Source organism: Glossina fuscipes, unplaced genomic scaffold (genome assembly GCF_014805625.2).
Source record: "Glossina fuscipes isolate IAEA_lab_2018 unplaced genomic scaffold, Yale_Gfus_2 0, whole genome shotgun sequence".
Taxonomy (NCBI): domain Eukaryota; kingdom Metazoa; phylum Arthropoda; class Insecta; order Diptera; family Glossinidae; genus Glossina; species Glossina fuscipes.
Genome location: NW_023998414.1, coordinates 20,998,677 through 21,014,459, shown reverse-complemented (window position 1 = coordinate 21,014,459; position 15,783 = coordinate 20,998,677). Strand labels below are relative to the sequence as shown.

The 15,783-nt window shown below is 33.6% G+C and overlaps 1 protein-coding gene across 1 annotated transcript in view; it reads left to right on the top strand.

Annotated features, from left to right (window-relative positions):
* Positions 1–15,783, top strand: part of LOC119639604 — a 47,320-nt gene that overhangs the window by 12,112 nt on the left and 19,425 nt on the right. The window contains exons 3-5 of the mRNA XM_038037088.1: positions 2,314–2,561; positions 11,054–11,267; positions 14,819–15,191. Of these exons, the coding sequence (XP_037893016.1) occupies positions 2,314–2,561; positions 11,054–11,267; positions 14,819–15,191 (835 nt within the window). The remainder of the gene's footprint in view (positions 1–2,313; positions 2,562–11,053; positions 11,268–14,818; positions 15,192–15,783) is intronic.

Sequence of the window (15,783 nt, the reverse complement as noted above, 5' to 3'; positions counted from 1 at the left end):
AATAACACATTTACATGTATATGTAAGAGGGATAAACGTATGCATATCCTTACATTGGCTTGCAAAATAATTCTGTATCGATTGGTATTGTGAGAACTATGCCAATCTTAAGTCATTCTGCGTTTTGCACTTAAGATGCACTTAAGCTGAATGCACGGAAATTAATTTAAAAAGCTAATGTAAAGCTTAAGATGAAACTTTAAACGCCTATAATTTTTTTTTTTTTTTTTTCTTTTTTTTAACTTTAACATTCTGAACATTCGGGAATTAAAGAAATTATCGTTCAATGAAAAGTTACCGCAATGCGCTGCACTGACTTGAGCATAGGCTCGACCTTAACTAATCGGACTGCCATCTTTTAACTGTGTAAAAGCTGATTTCAAAATGGGGCCTATTAGAGATGCTTGACTCAGCTTTCCAACTAAAAAATAGTTCGAAACTCGATCAGAACGGTATACATTTGACTTAAAAAAATTCATTTGAAATGTGATGAAATTATAGTTGAATTCTGGTCAAAAAAAGCACGAAGTTAAGCAATCAACTGACTTGTTTGAGCGACCAATATACGCTTCCAAAGTCACTCCGCACATAATCGCATTTATGCACTCAACACAGTTACGCTTTCATTTCAATATTTCGTATTCACAGTTACACCAAACATTTCATTACACTGTTAAAGAAAAAGAAAAAACAAATCCACCCTCGTTTGTCTATCAAACTTCTCTTCGTTAAACAATCTCATATATAAACAACACAAATAATGTCCTTCAAGTTGGTGCTTAGCACAGCGTTGGTAAGCGAGACCCCTAACCGGCACAATATTTATGTTAACAATAAACTACATAAACTTCCATACTTTCGGTCATTCTTGTACATAGGGTTGGTATAGAAAATGGGTCAAATCGGTTGACGGGCACGTCCGCAACTCCCCGCAACTTGGGAATACCATCATTACCCAAAGGAAGAAAAGAAGAAGTTGTTTTTTTGCTCATGCCCCAGCAAATAAATCAGTTGTGATTTATTCTATGGGTGATGTTTTAACGCCTTTGCACTTTTTTTGTCAGAATCTTTTGAACGTCCAGAACGAACTTTCTTTACCAGCGTGAAATTGGACATCCACCAAAAAATGTCCGCCTGTCTGTCTGTCTGTCTGTCTGTCTGTCTGTCTGCCAAACTGTGTAGTGTCTGTGGTAAACACTATTCCGACCATTGGTTGATAATGGGCCAAACCGGCCGAAAGATTCGTCTACAATGACAATAAAGTGAGAACACCATTGCTTTTCGTATTCTTCGCTCGTTACTTAAAAACTGTAATGGACACACTTTCACTTTTTGTGTCAAAAATATTTAAAAAATTAGCCACGCCCACCTAATATTAATATAGAGTAAAGAAATTTAGTTTTTTGCTTTCTTTGTTTTTTTTTTTTTTTTATCTTTTTTTTCAAAATAACGATTCACAGTCACAGTCGAATATAATTTTCTTAGCATTTTTGTTCATTTGAAAAACGGAAAAGCCAAAGTAAATAAATAAAGTGAAAAGAAAGAAAAAAGAAAGTAAGGAATAAGAGAAGAGAAGAAAAGAAAATAAAAACTGATATGCATTAAAATAGATGCCCAGTTAGGGCCGATAATCATAAAGCTACAAAGTGGAAGCTTACTACCACGAAATCAGGATAAACAAGTAAGATGTTTACCATCAAGTTATTGGAAAAATTAAAAAAAAATCCGTAATAAATGTGAGTAAAGTTTATGTCAATTATCGTTTAATTACACACAAAACTTGTGAGTTTTTTTTGACGCTGCATCACTATGGTCTACGATACTATTCGTAAAATACTCTTATACTTGCATATGATTATTAAAAATGAAAAGTTGATAATTTAATGCGATAAACAATCGTAATTCATGGACAGATCTCATTACTATAATAAGCGCTTTTATCCTTACGAATGCTCAGAGACGATAAAATGTGAAGCTAAGTTGCCTTATAATAAATCTTGATTGCATAGCATAACGAAAATGGCACTTTGAACTGTGGTTTAAAAAAAATAAAAAAAATAAAAAACCCATAGAATAGTCAATTGAAAAGTTTATCAAGAGTTGAAAGGCGACAAATGCAATAAAAGGTAATGTGGCAGTGGACTAAGAATTTTTTCTTAACTTAACGGCAAAAGTTTTAGTTTTGTTGGGCGGAAGTATATGTGTGTGCCATCATTGTTGTTACAATATTTGGGCAATAAGCATTTTAAAAATAATTTGTTATTATGTTCCGTTCATTCATTTTGTCCTCGTTTACCTTACCTTACCGTACAGATGCTGTCAATAATAGCAATTTTGGAAAAAGCCCATTATCAACAGCATCGTTATCGTCGACGACGACAACTACCGAATTGCCGCGAATATTTCGCAACAATAACAGGCATCACCATGAGCACCACTGGGGGCCGTTTTTTGAGGAGCCACTCAATTCAACGTCTTCAGGTGATAACATCATAACAACAGCACATCTATTCACGGAAGCCATACTAAATTGTCGCGTTGGCATGTTAAAGGATAAAACGGTAAGTGCATGCATAAGATAAGCCCGTATATGTATCTATCTATCTATCTAACTGCATAGTTATGGGAGTTTGGATGTTTAAAAAATGTTAAGTACAACAATAATAACAATAACAATAACAGCAGCAACAATAGCAACGACAACGAGTATATGTAATCTACAGAATTATATGAAAGACATGCAAGCAGGATAAAAGGAAAACAGCAGCTAGACTTGATTTTTGAATTCATAAATAACAAAATGTTTCCTCTAAAGAAAGTCAAAAGCCATAAGAACAGCGGCGCATAAATACATAAAGAGCTAAAATGGCAGCAATAACAGCAGTCGCATAAACAAGTATGCAACTAAAAATCCATTAACGCAGTTCCTTGTTTTGTAAAATTCCCCAACAGGCAATTTCAATTTGTATAAAAGCTTACCCGTTCCTCGTGGCAAACAGTGAGCATAGTTTACTTACTTCCTTCCAAGCGCCTAACTGCCAGTTATACATGCCTATGTACACATATGTATATATACATACGTATATACATAATACATATTTCTAGTGCATATACATAAGCATTTATAAATATATATAAAAACCGACAGACAGATACACCCATATATATCTATATATATATATGTATATACAACATGCATTATATAAATGTATGTGCGGACAAAGCGCTGTTTTAACTCAACTAGCCAACGCAATATACATTACAAGTCGTTACCATCTTTCTCATATAACTCATACAACTTCAAAAGTTCTAATGCCTTGAATATATTTTCATAGGAATGCATGTAAAATAACATGTATCACATCGCTGATAATTTCTTAGTGAAACGATTGCTTATTTACAGTTGACCTACTCTCGTGTAATCTTCATATCAACGTCTTACGCAAAATAATTACTTCCCTTTCTTCCTATTTAATGCAGCGAGTGTGCTTGGAACTCATTCCCAAGCAAAAACTCTTGACAAGTCATCTTAAATTGTCAAACGACCGTGTCTCCTCTTTCTTACAATCACACTTCATATACTCTCTGAGCACACGTTAACACGAACCAACTTGTTTTTCTTTTCTTTACATCGAAGATTAAAAAAAAAAAAAAACAACAACAACAACAACAAATTTTCTCTCTAAGACATTGACAATGAGCCGTAACGTTTAACTAAATGTATTCGTTGTGTAATTTCCTTTAGCACTTTTCATAATGAAGTAAGTTCAGTGCTTGCAGCGCGAAATCATTATAATCATCTGCCACGGTTACTATATATATGAGTGTAAAACTGCTTAGTGGTGATGACACTCTTCATTTTAACATAAACGATATCCCAAAAAGGAAAAGCAAAAGCAAAAAAAAAAAAAAACTATATATGCAAGAAATTGCATTCAATACATTTTATAACTAGAAACCAAAATTTGCTTTTTATATAGAAATTGCCGAGAAATCTTTAATACATTGAATAAGGGGATCATCGATCAAGAAATAGTGCGACTGTAAGCATTCTTCAGTTATCACAGTATAATCCATTATGCATTGCTTTTTGACGAGCCAAACATTATTATACATGAAGCTAGTCGTCACAATTATCGACAAACGGTTCTTAGCAAAGGCATAGCGATAATGTACTTTGGCACATTTAATTGATTCTCTTTATTCATAAAAAAAAAAAACACACTTCATATCACTGAACAATGGCCCTGTTCAGCTATTCTTAATAATGAAAATCTTACTCTTCGAACATTATTTTGACTCGATTTGAAAAAATAAACTCGAAGTGAAAGAAAGGAAGGCATTGTTTTTTCAAATTCAAATTAATAAGGCCCATCTCAACTTCCGAGAAAGAATCTAGCCTTCTGTCGGTCTGTAATATACATCTGTATATTGATAAATATTCATGAGCAGCTTCAGGATGAAAAGATTTATTATGATCAGCAGGATGGAGCACCTTCCCACTATCATAGTCATGCGAGAGGTTATATCAATGAAAATCTGCGCGACAGATAGATTGCGTGCAGAGATGCTATCGAATGGTCCTCGCGCTTTCCAGACCTCATCTCACTGGATTTCTTCCTTTTTTTTTTTTTGCGAGGACGCATCTCTCTCGTTTATCTAACAAAACCGGCAATAGACGATCCGTTGAAGGCGGAACGAAATTCCTAAAGGAACGATTCGTGATTCCGTTGTTTCGCGTTATCGGGGACGTTTTCATCAAAGTGGACATCCATATGTCTTCTTTATTTTGTACTCTTAACCTGTAATCCTTCCAAGTCTATACGCTTTTTATAATCACCCAATGTGTGCAGAACTTTTTTCGAGACACCCTGTATTATGTTTGAAGAAAATCTATTACTACTACTAGTACTACTACTTCTACTACTACTACTACTACTACTACTACTACTACTTTTTTTAAAGAAGGGTTTCTCAAGTTTTAGTACGCCCATCCTATGCATTATGTTCCTATTCTTTGTGCCGGGAGACAATCAATTCAATATTTTATTATAGGAATTTTAGGAAGATTCGCATGCAATCAACAAAAAAAGAATAAAAAGGAAGTAAAAAACTTACATTCGACTGTGGGCGAATCATTCACACCCACCTCCGTTGGCTTAAAGAAGCTAAAATTTCGATGCTCTGCGATATTAATGTCAAGTGGACGTAGCTACTTTGTACCATTTTTTGCTGAGGTCGTACAATCCCAGTAAAATTTATGGATAATGAGTAAAATACCTAATTTTTTATTCGTAAAAGCAGAGATGTCCTCCGTTTGTATTGTTATGTGATTTGTGCGTCCTCTAACCGATTAGCCCTATTTTCAATACTAAACTGCGTGCAACGATGTTTCCGTTTTTTTGTATCAGGTTTGAAACCGATAACCGGTGAGGCCGCGTTAATGTTTGCCATAGATATTGCGCGATCGGACATAGGGACAAAGGGATAAGCGCACAGACGAATAGACAAACACTTTTCGATTATAGATTGCTTAGGTTATAAGAATATCTACGTATTATAGAGAAACTAAAGCTTTTTTTCTGCAAATGTTGGAAATGTTTCGAGAAAATTAATACACTCGTCCCCTTTCTCATATTACGACGATAGGTATAAAAAAATGGAAAAAATACACAGAGCTCAGCAATCTCTTCACATGCTATACATTTGTCTGTAATAAAAAGCCCACATAAGGTAACGAGAAAACTTTCAATATTTCTTGATCGTATTATATATATATATACATATATATATATGTACATATGTGTATATATAGTGTACATATATGTATATATATGGACAATTTAAAGTGTGCGATACGTTTTTCTGCAAACATTCTACAAATTTATCACTTTTGCCCACAGGCGCTACTAAGTCCGCAAGTATAAGTCAAGAATCAAGGAATATAGAAATGAAAGCAATCAACCGTTAACTTGTAGTTGATTGAAATTCAACATTATTTTTAGATCCACTACGATCTTCTTTATATTCAAACTATCAGAAAACGTCGGTATATTAATTTTATTACTTGCCTTGAATTGAATCATAGATAAAGTCAGAGGCTTCTGCTTCATTATAAGCAAATTCTTTATTCGCTTTGTACATTGATTTGTCTGCTCTCATGTTCGAAATCGTTGGGCGTGGTTAGTTCATGATTCAAAGCATTTATATCATATGATTAAGATAACAACAACGATTAACAAAAACTTCAAGATAAAATTGATTGTACACGACACGAACACAACTACTTTCTTATTGCATTTTTTGTAGGGAGAGAGTGAAAAATAAAAACAGATCTTATTAGAAGCAAACGTAATTTGCTTAGATATTTATTTCGCAGGATTCAAGTCTCCCGTAGTCATAGTTGTTGATGAAGTAAACAATATTCTCGGATGGCGGCTACATCATGACTTACATTTCAACGTGTATTAGTGATGCTTCACATTCAACTTGAATATCTACTTAAAAACAAAATATCGTTTTAAAAAAGAGCTATATAAAAATAAAAAAATAAAAAAAAACTGGCACTATATTTAGGTTATTGCTCTACATTGCCTTTTATATTCAATTGCATCCTAGATTTAAGCGTTTCACAACTTAAAAATGCGATTTCTTTATATCTGCGCATTTATCTAAGCACGTGTAAATGTGAGTTGCTAAAGAACACGTAATGCATATACATAGTAAAATTAAAGAAAAACTTTTTTGCTCTTCTCATAGTTTAACATTTGTTTTTGTTTTACTTTACTTGCGTTTTTTGTTTTATTTTTCTTGTCACATAAACCTCGTATAGGATTGTGTAACAATAATAAGAAAACAAATATAAAAAAAAAAAAAAAAAAAAAAAAAAAAAAAATACTAAAATAAAATAATATAAAAAAGAAACAACGCCATTTAGTCGCAAACTTTTAGTGTTCATGTGTCAAGAGTTGTAATCGATTACCCAAACAACAAAAAATATTTTGAAAAACTACTTAAAGTTATTGGCTCTTGAGCTTGAATGCAAAAAAAAAAAAAAAAAACAGAGGAAAAAAAAAAACATCTCAACAAGAACACTTACTACATACTATACTTCGTGTGCGTTAAATATTTTGATAAATTGCCCTTGCATCATAACCTTCTGTGTGTTCTATTAATTTAAGAAAGAGAGAAAAGCTTTTTACTTAAGAACACTTTCATTCTTTCATTTTATTAATTTCATCATCATTAGTTTGGCAAGTAAATTATATCAATTTTTTAGTTTTTAATTTTAAAAGTAGATTTTCATATACAATTTAATTATAATTGCCTTTATACACCTACAGGTCAAGAAAGGGCCAAAGCAAAGGAACATGAAAGAATTTCTACTCTGCCAACATCGTTAGAACCACTCCGATTGTGTAGAATTCATAAGCCATGCCACAGCCTATTCATGGCGCCCTTAGCTCTATACAACTGAACAACATTTCTATATATTATATATACACTCACTTTCTTGCCTCCATTGGAAGTTTGAATCGAGGTTGATTTAAATTTGCTTTTTCCTGAAAATACACTCTACAAAAAGTTTCATGATAACCATCATGGTTTCACTCTTCGACAAGTAAACGTTTTGAACCATCAATTCTCTGTCGTGCGAAAGATAAACGTAATTGTCAACAAAATAGTCTCGACTTCAACACCATAATGCCCTTACAATAAGTCTTTGCGGATACCGTACCCATATTTCTCTTGGTGTTCTTAAGCACTTTGAGATATTCAAAAAACCTCATGTCTCACATCTTTACTTAGTACTTACTTGGCCCAATTGTATCTTATTTTATAGTATTCAAGCACAAGTTATGTCACATATATATATAAAAGGGGATTATTTTTCAAACTTTTAAAATACTGTCGGTTTCTAATACGTTTCCATAGGGAAGTTACCTGCAACTCCCTCTAATTTCATATGTTTTCTTTTTTTTTTTACCGTAATTCGATTCGTCTTTAACTGAAGAAGATATTAATACTCGGTCGCCTATTTATTGCGTATTGAACACTTTTGCGACACGTCATTTAGCTGCGGATCGCAAAAAGTATTTCGTAATATGCATACACTTCACGCAATGACTAACAATTTTATTAAGTACGCGTGCGAGAGGATTGCATCTAAATTTCATATAAAATTAATTTCCCTCAGCGAATTTTCGCATCACAGCGACATAGAAGGTCGCAGCATTTTAAAACAAATGCAAATGAAGAAGAATTGAAAGGTTTAACTTCGGATTTTTGCGATACCAACAAAATTGCATAATATACCGGGCAGAAGACTTAAGATCAAATCAATAAAATTTCACTTCACTTTCATTTCATCAACATCTGAAAGCAGCAATCATCACTCATACTAATGATCGTTAGTAGTAAGTTACTACAAATGGAGGGAAAAAATTAGGGACAACTTGCGATACATGTACCACATACTTATATAGACCGATTCGGAATCATTTTTCACAACGATTTAAGCTTATTTTTGCGTCCGTCACCGAGGTGTGAGGAATATATTCATTTGGTCGAAGCATTTACAACATTGTCCAGAAAAAAGCTTCAGAGACCAAAGAAAGTCTATATGTGTTTAGTTGGCCAGCATCAAATTCTGAATACATTTGAACATGTCTGTCTGTCCACTTGTCAATCTGTGCAATGTCTGCTATAAATATGCTCCGGGCCGCAAAAATGAAGCTATCGCTTGAAGAAGAATTTGCAAATGATCCAAAGTTTTCAAAGAATACTGTTACAACGGGCCACACACCTACGCAACAAAATCCATATTTGTTGCTTGTTACTCATAAAGCACAACACACATACCCTATAAAGTTATCCATTTTTATTCTGAAAATAGAAAAAATAAGCCACACGAGCGTAATAATATGGAGTACAAAAGTTTAGATAACAGCGATGGATATAAAAGATCCGGTCACGATCGAATATATCTTATTTGTTATTGCATATTCTTGAAAATATGTCTAGCAAAACTTAAAATTTAGGAATGAATCTAACTAATGCTTAATGATATTTTTATTCACTATTCAATCCTCAAAGCAGATAATTTGCATCTTATTAAATCTGGTTAAAACCATCAAGTTGTTTGTTTTTTTTTTTTTTTTTTTTTTAAGCTTGTATTACGTCGTTCCATTCAGAATGATTCGTGCTCTCTTGCCCGCCTCTCTGTCTGATTTTTGAGCTCAATTTTCACCTCGCAATTTGCGAGATATTTCGATGAAATTTATTACACTGGCATGTTTTGACCTAGGGACGAACACGGCTGATAATGGATTGTATCGAATCATTTTTAAGGCCATTCCCCGTATAAATCCTTAATTTAAATAAACATCCTTTCGGATTGAAAAATAGTATTTCGTTGCAGTAAATTTAAATTTAGTATATTCGGATGGTACGGAATCATCTTTTGATTCCCTGCTCATATAGATGTTTTCATAAAAAATAAACCCTTACAAGGCAAAGAGACGAAAATGTGAGAAAAATAATTCTTATGAAAGACAAGTCGATAGCACTTTTAACGAATGTTCTCTCAAAGGATTCATAACTCGTCGCCTTCAACGTTTTGCTCACTGTTGCATATGCATTTTTACCTAGCTTAACGCTCTTATGTATGGATGCAGTTTATCGTAAATTTTCTCTTACATCACCAAAGACTGCATCACAATTTATCCGATGAATTTTCACAGTCATAATCATTTTCTGTAGGATTTTAATGTACTGGAAATTATGATGATGTTATCGTTAAACAAGTAAGAAAATTATATTCGGTTGTGACCGAATTTGTTGCACCCATCGCCGTCAGCCTATTTTTGTAGAATAATTTTGTTGAAATTTATATCGCATATCTGTTGAAATTGATAAGAAAAGCGTAAGAGAGAGGTAAAGCAAAAGTGTTCATTATCCTCTTTACACGGACATGTGAGCGTTGTAGGTGTATTCTTTGAAATGTTTAGCTGTTTTTCAAATTCTTTTGCAAGTTTACAAGCGACAGCTTCATTTTTGCGGCCAGGAGTATGTTTACAAAAGACATTGGCCAGATGGATAGATGGACAGACACACATTCTTAAATCGATTCAGAATTTGAAGCTAATTAGGAATATATATATATATATACCCTGTATGTTCTCTGAAGCTTCCTTCTGGGCGTTACAAACGTTTTGACAAAATGAATATACCCCTTGTGCTTCGGCCATGCGTATAAAAAGAAAAAAAAAATTACATAATTCACACTCTGGCCGTTTTCATCATTTCTTGGTGCGATAAAATACGCATTTGCGTTAAATTGGTGCCGCGTGGTAACTTTCGCGTTCATGTTCAAAGTGCTGCAATTAAACCGAAGAATAAACTTAAACTTCAAATATTAACTTGAGAACCTTGAACATGACAGTTTCCAACCCACTCCCTGCGGTATTACATTAAGCTTTATCGCGTCATTTATTACTTTAAATATATATATATATATATATATATATATATGTATGTATGCACATATATGCACACAAGCATACATATACTAACATACATGCATATATATTCATGTACCAAATATGTATGGAGCAAACGTCGGTTGTTTCTTTATATAAATGTGTGTGTGTATGTGAATGAACATAAAAATCATTGTCCTTTTTGGCAGAGAATCAAAATCCATATTATATGAGCGTATTCGCATATATATATATATATATATATATATATGTATGTTTATATATATAATATAAGTAACATTCCGCACCCACACATGCAGAAAAGTTAATAAAATGTCACAAGTCTTGGAGGAAATTCCAAAAAAAAAAAGCGAAGTAAAAAAAAACAATTTAATTTCCTCTGACCCGCTTGTGCGCAAACTGACTGTCGGTCCTTATCGACTACGTATCATTCATTCATTTTCACGTTTTCTTTTTTCTTTTTGTTTTCTTCTGGTAGCAGCAGTGGCTTATGTATGCGTTGCCTTGTGTATGATTTACTTTTTTTTAAAAAAATATATATATATTTTCAGGTCATGTGGGTGAGACGAACGGCGGAGAAGGTCTCTTTATTAACATTCGGTAATGTCACTTACAGCAGTGACCCGCGAATACGAGTCAAATTTCAATATCCCAACAACTGGCGGCTGTTGATAAACCCCACCCAATGGGAAGATGCGGGCATCTACATGTGTCAAGTGTCCACACATCCACCGCGCGTATTCACAACAAATTTGACCGTTATTGGTAAGTGCGCAAACAAAAAAAAACAAAAAAAAACAAAAAAAAAAAAAACACGAAAGGAAAAAAGACGAAAAACCATTAACATATGTCTGTACATACACACACACATAAACATATGCAACTGCAAACGAAGAAAGATATTCTACATATTCAAAACAATTCAACTCTCAAATCCCTTTTCGTAGAGCCGGTTCCAATGGATTGCACTTTTTAAGTGAACGCGTATATGTAAAGGTGTTTAAAAGCCTGAATGCAGATTTACTATGTTTTGAGGGCCACACACAGTACACATTACACAGTATATATGCACAAAAGCATAGTAGCTCTCGCAATTTCATTTGCATTGAGGCATTGACGTAAAGACAAACGCTGCACGCTCATAACATACATTTTCTACTTTTTCTACTACGGTTTTGCAAGAATACCACTTTACTACTCTACTAAAGGAAAGAACCACATTAGCTTTTTGAAAACTTGAATAAACACAAGAACTAGTTTACCAAAGCGCTCGTTGTGGATATCAAAGGATAAACAACATCCTTTTCGACATAATCAAAAAAAAAAAATATATATATATATTAGTTTGGGGAAAAAGAAATCCATTATTTTTTCGATAGATGGCTGCACTGATAGATTTCTCGTAAAGTATCGATCAAACAATTTCAGATTTATGCTCGTTGGAAAGGTGACATTTCGCAGTAAAAAAAATTCTTTAGCTGTTTTTTGTTTGGTGCATTCAGTTGTGCATTGCAGCGTGTTAAAAATGGAAGTGAATAAAGAGAAAATTCGGTACATTTTACAGTTTTTCTTTGACAAAGGCGAAAATGCAAGCCAGGCGGCTAAAATTGTGAATGGTGTTTATGGTTTCGATACTGTAACAGCCAATTATGTGCAATTTTGGTTTCGTAGATTTGATGTTAAAGATGCACCTCGCACAGGTAGGCCGGTCGTCGAAAATGTCGATAAATTCGGAGAAATGATCGAAATTGACCGGCATGTTAGCAGTCGTAACATCGCCGAGGAGCTAAAAATCACACCATAAAACAGTTTTAAACCATTTACACAAAGCTGGATTCAAAAAGAAGCTCGATGTTTGGGTGCCACACCAATTAACAGAAAAAAACATGATGGATCGAATTTCCATCTGCGAAGCCTTGGCCAAACGGAATGAGATAGACCCATTTCTTAAACGGATGGTGACTGGAGATGAGAAATGGATCACATACGATAACCCTGTGCGAAAACGATCGTGGTCAAAGAGCGGTGAAGCACCTCAAACGGCCAGGAAGGTTTTGCTATGCATTTGGTGGGACTGGAAGGGGCTTATTTATTATGAGTTGCTTCCATATGGCGAAACGCAAAATTCGGATCTCTACTGTCAACAACTGGACCGTTTGAAGATAGCGATTGACCAGAAACGGCCAGAATTGGCCAGCAGGAGAGGTGTCGTGTTCCACCAGGACAACGCTAGGCCACACACATCTACAGTGACTCGCCAGAAACTTCGGGAGCTTGGTTGGGAAGTTTTAATGCATCCGCCATACGATCCGGACTTAGCACCAAGCGATTATCATCTTTTTCTTGCATTGCAAAATTTCTTTAATGATAAAAAATTGGAATCTAGGGAGGATTGTGAAAATCGACTACTAGAGTTTTTTGCAAATAGAGACCAGGACTTCTATGAGAGAGGCATTTTGAAGTTACCTTTAAAATGGCAACAAATCATACAACAAAACGGCGCATATTTCACCCAAATCGGACAATCCGAAGCATGTTAAATAAAGTCCTGAAGTTCATATAAAAATAATGGATTTCTTTTTCCCCAAACAAATATATATATATATATATATATATATATATATATATATGTACATGTATATATATATACATTTTTTTAACTCTGCAATACGGCATCTAAGCTACTAATAAAGCGTTTTTATGCATCATCAGAGGGATATGAAGGTCAACTAACATGTGTTTTGCCTTTGGGCATCAAAATTGAGAATACTTTCACTGTTATTGGAATATAGCTTACAACAAACGTAGTTTTCATTGACTTTGCGTAAGCTTATAGAATAATAATAGAAAAAACTATGACACATGACTCCTAAAAAAAATTCCATTCTTCGCGATTTCAAAGTTTCACGTTTTGAATAGTTTAAAATGTGGTAAAGAGTAACAACATTCAATTTCGGTAAATTGGCTATTGAGTTAAACGTTAAAAACGTATACAAGCCTGCATGGACACACATTCGCCTTTAGCAAGTTCCGTCTACTATTCTTAAATTTGAATATTAACTATAATTCTTTCAGTTATCGATATTATAGTACTAGGGTGTTGCTTCGTGAAGCGTGAACGCAGTTGCGAATGTAAGTAAGTAAGTTGCTGGACGGATAGACAATTGTGGCTAGATTTTGACCCATTTACGTATGTATTACAAAAAAAAAATAAGAAGCAATTTGAAATTTTATGGCCAGGCAAGAAAGGATCCATTAAATATGCATACACACATTATATATATATTAATGTCATTGAAGATGAGCATGTCTTATATCGTGGTTAATGGTCTTTTACGATAAGTGATGTAGGTCTTAATAAAGAGTATTTTTCATATCTTGCCGAAGGGAATATAAATTTAATGAATGGAAAGCAGTTTAAGTTTACCTTTCGCCGTTCAACCTACTTTTCATGCGTAACGTAACTATGCGTCAATCAATTTTATGGCAGAGGCATAGAAAAATATGTTGAATTTCAACTAAAATTTTATTGATTTATATTAAAAGTGCTTGGGTAAGAAAATTATTCAAAAAAATGAACCATAGAATGAATATTCACATTAACGAAGTTATAACAAGAATAAAAGTTAAAAAGAGAGCAAAACGATTTTTACCCCCCAGACATATGGTATTGAATTGAGTCAATAAAACTGAGTGAAGAAACAGTGAAGCAAAAAACAAAAAATTTAATTTTTTTTTTTTCAGTAATAAACAATTTTTCGAATAAGAGTGGTACGAATTCTTTTGAATGAATTTAAATGAGTCGCATGGCTCCCATGGCGAATCCGTTGAATCTAATTTACAAACGTTTTCTTCTTCACTAAATCCGATATAACGTCGTTGAAGTGATCTTCAATATATCATTAGAATCTAGTTTCTTGCTAAAGAGCAATGATTTCAGGTAATCCGGCAAGCGGTAGACCAAAGATATTAAGTCAAAGTCTCTTGATATTGAAATTTGTTGAAATTGTTGCTTCACCAAATTGTCGCTGCACGCTGAGCTTTTCCACATGTTATATGATACGAGGCGTGGTCACTTTACCACCACAAAGAAACGAATCAGCAACATTTTTCACCAATATTTAGGAATGCGAGCTCAAATGTTGTTATTGTAATGCATCGCGATATATATATATATATACATATATATGACATTCACAGGTTTACGATGCTTTCAATTTTTTATTTTTTTTTTTTTTTCAGGTAAACCTGATTAATTTAATGAATTTCTATTCTATATATATATATATATATATGGTTTTAACAATATTTTTTAGAGCCTCCCTTACGTTTGATTGATGAACAAGAGCGGGATGTCGGAGATCGTTATTATAAAACTGGGAGTACCATCGACTTGCAATGTCAAGTGTCACGTAGCTTTTTATACAAAGAAAATCAAAACATCCTGAAATCTTTAATGCCTTTGAATGCTAATTTAAGCTCCTTTGCCGACATAAATCAAATAATCAAAACGAATAAAGACAAAAGCAATTTGAGCGATACGAAGATTGGAAGCGCCCTAAATGCATTAACGTCAAGTACAAATCAGAGTGACAAACAGGAACTCAGTGCGGAGAAACTGTTTAGTAATATAGTGTTTTGGGCTAAAGATGATGAGGAGCTACCGACCACAGCGCTCAGACGTATCAGGTAAATTATATTTTCGTTTATTTAAAATCACTTATATATTAAAAAATTAAAAATTATATCTACACTAATAGAAAAATATCGGTATCTAACTGATAATTATCAAGTTTTTTTTAGATGTTATTTAACTTGAAAGGAAGAAAATTTATTAACGCAAATCATTGTAGTTAGATAAGAAAGAAATTTCCCCCGCTCTCGCAATTCTCTCAGCTTTTGGAACGAATAGGGAGAGTAAAATAAAAAACCCTTAAGGAAACGTCATAGATGGGTCCAAACAGGGGACGACAATACCTGTCAGAGGCTCCATGAAAATGGATGAGTAAACTCTTGATGATGGCGTGAATAAAGCGATTTATTTATGCGAGTACCATTCGTCGAACTATCAGTTAAAGTCACGATTGCCTTCTTTTGTAGTCTGATTAAAATCAATTACTTGCATCCACACACAGACACACTATTATCAGATATCTATAGTGCTATAGTTATTTTTGTCTAATTTTTCATAACATTAAACAGTTTACTCTTATAGCATATGTCGAATGCATTTATTACATTGAAAATAATATAACCTAAGAAAAATAGCTTACACATGAAG